The sequence below is a fragment of the Salminus brasiliensis genome, chromosome 2 (assembly GCF_030463535.1).
Source record: "Salminus brasiliensis chromosome 2, fSalBra1.hap2, whole genome shotgun sequence".
NCBI lineage: Eukaryota > Metazoa > Chordata > Actinopteri > Characiformes > Bryconidae > Salminus > Salminus brasiliensis.
In genome coordinates, this window is record NC_132879.1 from 52,343,172 (window position 1) to 52,348,386 (window position 5,215).

At 39.0% G+C, this 5,215-nt stretch overlaps 1 protein-coding gene across 1 annotated transcript; it reads right to left on the bottom strand.

Annotated features, from left to right (window-relative positions):
- Positions 1–1,304: 1,304 nt before the first annotated feature.
- ifng1r (interferon gamma related) lies at positions 1,305–4,170 on the bottom strand. The gene is made up of 5 exons (XM_072673482.1): positions 3,989–4,170; positions 3,532–3,585; positions 2,988–3,179; positions 2,812–2,881; positions 1,305–1,483 (listed from the first exon to the last, which is right to left on the bottom strand). The coding sequence occupies exons 1-5, from the start codon at positions 4,112–4,114 to the stop codon at positions 1,305–1,307; spliced, it is 621 nt and encodes a 206-aa protein (XP_072529583.1). The 5' UTR covers positions 4,115–4,170.
- Between the last annotated feature and the right edge of the window lie 1,045 nt (positions 4,171–5,215).

Sequence of the window (5,215 nt, forward strand, 5' to 3'; positions counted from 1 at the left end):
TGTGTGGCCTTGAGAGAAAAGCTTGAATTCTCTGGATGTTGTCGAGGAGAAAGTCAGGTTTGCAAACATGAGTCAGGAACGATAAGTGGTCGTCCACAACTACACCAAGGTATTGTGCTTCTGCAGATTGAGTGACCAGGGAGTTCTCAAAGTAGAGTGGCAAGATTTCGCCAAGGACCTGTGGTTTCAGGGGTGTGGAGAATGAACAGCAGCTCAGTGTTGCTTGGGTTGAGTTTCAGGTGATGTATAAACAGTGAGCATGTGACTTTGGTTGGGCAGAAAAATGCCCTGATACTGTTTTACAGGCCGTGTGTTTTTGCTCTAAAATTCTGCTGTGGTCCAAGATGGCTGCACTGCATAGCAACAGTAATAACAGTAGTAGTATTATACAGTTTATTAGCACTTCTGTCCATTTGTGTGTCATTAAATCAGTCATACACACAGTACTGGCCAACATCAACGTCTATGATTCCATGGTGTTTGGATAGATGGATAAAATACTCTACAATGCTTTACCAACTGCTATCGCCAACAATGCTAATCTGGGACAATGCTAGCAATGCTAACTTGGCACATTAAATATTTTGTGTACTGTAGTGTATATATATATAAACACTGCACTACAGCGTATTGCACCTATCAAATCTGTGATATGCACAGTGCATGGAAAACTTTGAGATGTGCAAGATTTGAGGTATTGTGATAACATCGAAAAAAAATAAACTGACTCATCTGGTTGGTTGGTTTTGTCATGAGCCCTTACTCAGAAATCCCACAGTTTTAAGGCCATGCATTGATTTCCACTGCTTTCAATCGCATCCCTTAACTCTTGCCAGTCAGAGTTCTTTCTATGAATGCCAGTGAGGAAATTACCTGGCTTTGGCATGTAGGTATTTTGGTTGGATTTTTTGGTTGGATTTGCTATAAAACAACAGTAAAAGATTGTCAAACTCTGAAGTCTTTATCTAACTTTTTTGGAAACAGCATACAATTATTGAGCTGTTTAACTGGAACACAGTCAACTCGAGTGTGACGCCATTCCTAGCGCCGACATCTGATATCCTGGTTAAATGGAACGCAACATAAAACACAATGTTTTCCATTTTATTGTGGGTTTGTGATTCATTTGATAAGCTCTGATCTGACTCTACTTTGCATCACTGCAGGGGCTAATAGCACTGTTACAAGGGCACTGCAATTATTTTTCGTAACTATTATTCCAGAGTCTTACTGTACACTGTTCCTGTTCTCTTAGTGTGCTGCAAGATGAAGAGATGTTAAAGCCATTCAGCTCAGGTTAGCTTTTAGCTGATACTTCCCCAGCTGTGCTTCCCCGAGCGGCACTTCCCTCTGCATCGCTTTCCGGAGCTAGAGTTAGTTTTTAGCCTACCACCCTCTTGCTTCCCCGGTTTTTGCTTCCTGGCTCGTTGTTTGAGCTTCTCTTTTACAGACATGTTCACAGGCAAAGGCACAGTCAAGAGACCTAGGAGATAAAAAAAGAAAAGAAAGGAAACAGTAAGAGCCATATAAATGAATAAAACACTGTGTCGGCCATTCAAGCTTAACACACTCTCATCTCATAATGATGAGTATTATAATAATCTGCAGGAATAAAGCTTAGTGTAGAGTGACATACAAAGTCTAAGGGCCTAAGAATTGGACGTATTGTATAAAATGTCACCATTAACCAAGACAGAAAGAAAAATTGCCTCCATAAGCACAGTAGCAAATGGAAGCATGTTTTATTTCTATAAATGAAACCACCTCCTTTTTGTATTTAACATTTACAACATTTTGCTGACACTCTTATCCAGAGTGACTTACACTTGAATCATGTTACACAGGTAGGAGAAAATAGCAAGTCTTAGATGCCCCGCCTTAGTCCTCCAAAGAGTAGCTTTGTGAGCTTGCCTGAGTCAGGGAATTGAACTCTGGCCTGCCACAGAAAAGGCAGTGTTGTTATCCACTACTCTCCCATCTCACAAGATTAGCTAGACCAGACTTTACAGTATTTCATGCTCTTCTCTGAATGTTAACTAGATTACATGCATGAGGTGTTATTTGTCATATGTTGTTTATCAAAGTTTAGAAAAGACTTTTAGAACAGGTGTGAGTAAAGATTTGGCTTTGATTGAACAGGCGGTACTGCTTTTCGACTTATCAGTAGTTCATTTTATTAAGAAATAAAAGGCAAATAATAGAGAGCATTCAAAATAAAGACAAAACAAACAAATGGAGTTCAACAAAACAACAAACGACCCAACAGAACAGTTAAAAACAGAGTAATGTTAGTTGTATAGTCTTATGAACCAGTGATGCTGGGTCAGTTTAACACGCCATGTGTTCTGTTATGTAAGAAACATGGCACTGGGTCGTGGAAGTGACCCAAACTGAGTTGTTTTTATACCAGCATTTTTTTGAGAACCATAAATGAGTTTTACTTTCCTGTACAAAAACACAGCTATTGCAAGTTAAATGTTAGTGGTTTATGGTACATACACCGAGCTCTCACACAAAGCACTTGAGTCACACATTTAATGAAATTTGATGAACCAAGTACACCTATAAACTACGATAAGTTACATCTCAGGTAAATTGCACAATGTTATTGTTTGGTACATTTTTGTCATAAATAAATATGTTAAGTTACATCTAAATAATAGTTAAATATTAAAGTTTGATAAATAAGATAACAACAAAAGACAATAAAATATTTTTTGCAGTCCAGACTCTGTGTATGCTCTATGCTTCTGCCTATTCTTCTAACATGGTCACACACTATAAGGCAGTGTCTTTTCTAGTTTTGTCCACCTTTTGAGGCAATGTCGTAAATGGAGAGAAAGTCAGCCATCGCTCCACTCTGGATCGTGAAGTTTTTCACCTAAACGAGAACAAGAAATAGACCATTAGGAACAGTGAACACCGTGCATTGCTGTCCCCTCAGCTTAAAAAGTGCTTTAAACCTTAAGGGAAGGTTGTTTTCTTACATCCAGATGCCTAATCTCCTGAAGCTGTTTCAACACTGACTGCTCTTTGGTGTATTTGTTTGCCCTCAGGTGGTTCACGAGATTCTTTATCCTCTTCAAGCTGTCATCAGGCTCATTCTTAAGCATGTCCAAAAAGATGTCCATGTACGAGTTCAACATGGACGCGAACACCAACTGCTCACAAGTACAAGTCTTTGAGACAAAGCAACATAATTACTGATTATGGTCAATGGGATGCCAGTGAGCTCCAACTCACTCTTAAAAATAAACATAGAGGAGCTACTTTCCCTTTCATGAAGCCTCATGAAACATGTTTGTAAAAGAATTGAAGAACCTTTTGAATGCTTTTAAGGGAACCATCACTTGAAAAACCAATTAAAAGGTTCTTCACACTCACTTTTCAAACTCTTTGACAAACATGGTTGCTCATGAAACCGAAAGCGCTTCTTCTATAGCATTGTCCAAACAACCCTGTGTAGCATCTTCCTTGTGAAGAGTGCATCATTGAGATTGTTCAACTGAAGGCATTGTTGGTCAAACTTACCTCTACTTTGTCAAGGTATTGTGTGAATATGGCAGTCCTTGTAGTTTTCAACTTCTGGAGAAAGAAGAATCAAATAATGACTGTTGAGAACATTACTCCAAAACCCAACCTGTTCCTAGATCTAGCAGGAACTTCCTCACTGTCCCTTTCTAATGATGATGCGTTTCAGACTCCTGCAGAGGCTGTTAATGACAACTCTTGCTATGAGTCTCCAAACCTTCACAAATGTTATCTGCTTAATAGAACTAAACATTTCCATACAGTCTACAACCTGTCCACACAGTCTGCACTGCTTCTATAAAGTCTATACAGCGCTTTCATAGAGCCTACAATGCTTTCATGCAGTTTTGCATCAACTCTTTGTTAACATGTAAACTCTACATCTTACAAAGTCGCATATGCTCAGAAATGCTTTTAAACACATGCTAGTTTAGATCCTTCAGAAGGAAACACTTACATATTTCGTTTGCACCGCAACCACATCTTTGTGCTCTCTCTCAAGGATCGAAAACCCAGTAGTTCCTTTCAGCAACGTAATGACGGCAAGTCCGCAGAATAGCATCAGGTTGAACCAGGTATCCATTCTTCTTGCTTTCTGTTTCTCACAATATAGGACTTTGCAGGGTTCACAAAGAAACACTGTGCTCTTACAGAACAGCAAAACTGTGAGCATGTGAATGATGTGCTCAAGAATGGGTCAAGGGGTTTATATAGTGGAGAGCGTTAAGGGATGGGGTTTTGCGGTTTCTGTGGGCTCTTTGTCAACGAAGATTTCCTTTCAATCAGAGGTGCATTGCTCCTAAAATGTGTAATGTTTGTTACCTACATGCCAAAGCCAGGTAATTTCCTCACTGGCATTCATAGAAAGAACTCTGACTGGCAAGAGTTAAGGGATGCGATTGAAAGCAGTGGCCATCAATGCATGGCCTCAAAACTGTGGGATTTCTGAGTAAGGGCTCATGACAAAACCAACCAACCAGATGAGTCAGCTTATTTTTTTTCGATGTTATCACAATACCTCCAATCTTGCACATCTCAAAGTTTTCCATGCACTGTGCATATCACAGATTTGATAGGTGCAATACGCTGTAGTGCAGTGTATATATATATACACTACACTACACTATATATATATATATGAATGACTGCAATGCACTATAATGCAGAATTTCTGTACTTTCAGACTTTCAGACAGCCCATTTCACCTTGTATGTCATGTCCACTAATATTACATTATCATAAAGGCATCTGAGTGGTCTATTTTTATCAGATGATGTTTTCATATTCATAGAAATTCAAAGTAACTCATTTCGGCTGCTCACATGTCCTTCTTTGGAATACACTCTACCCTCCACTCTATTTAACCTTAATGGGCGCATTAAGCAGCACTTGCTTTCCTTGTAAATAGTAGGCCACTGGAGATGTATTAGCCCAATGGTATGATAAGTTATCTTGTTTTACTGTACACAGCCATGTATACAGTATCACACTGACGCTTTCCCTTGTGGTTGATCTCACATGTTGTCTAAATTCTGCTTGAACAGTGTTTTGTTGCCACTGACTACAATGTTTTTCAGAAGAATTCAGAATTCCCCTGCTTAGCTTATGCGGTGGAAAGTAAATAGCAGTTCTTTGAATCTGAACATTGTTGTATTGCTTTAAAAATTAAAAAAAACGGTTGAGA

Bases quoted from the DNA above. Each gene is read 5' to 3' on its own strand.
- ifng1r (XM_072673482.1), bottom strand. From the start codon at position 4,114: ATGGATACCTGGTTCAACCTGATGCTATTCTGCGGACTTGCCGTCATT. The intron at 3,180-3,531 runs GTAAGTTTGACC...TTTGTCTCAAAG, and splicing joins AATACCTTGACAAAGTAGAG to ACTTGTACTTGTGAGCAGTT. The intron at 1,484-2,811 runs GTGGACAAAACT...TTTATCTCCTAG, and splicing joins TTACGACATTGCCTCAAAAG to GTCTCTTGACTGTGCCTTTG.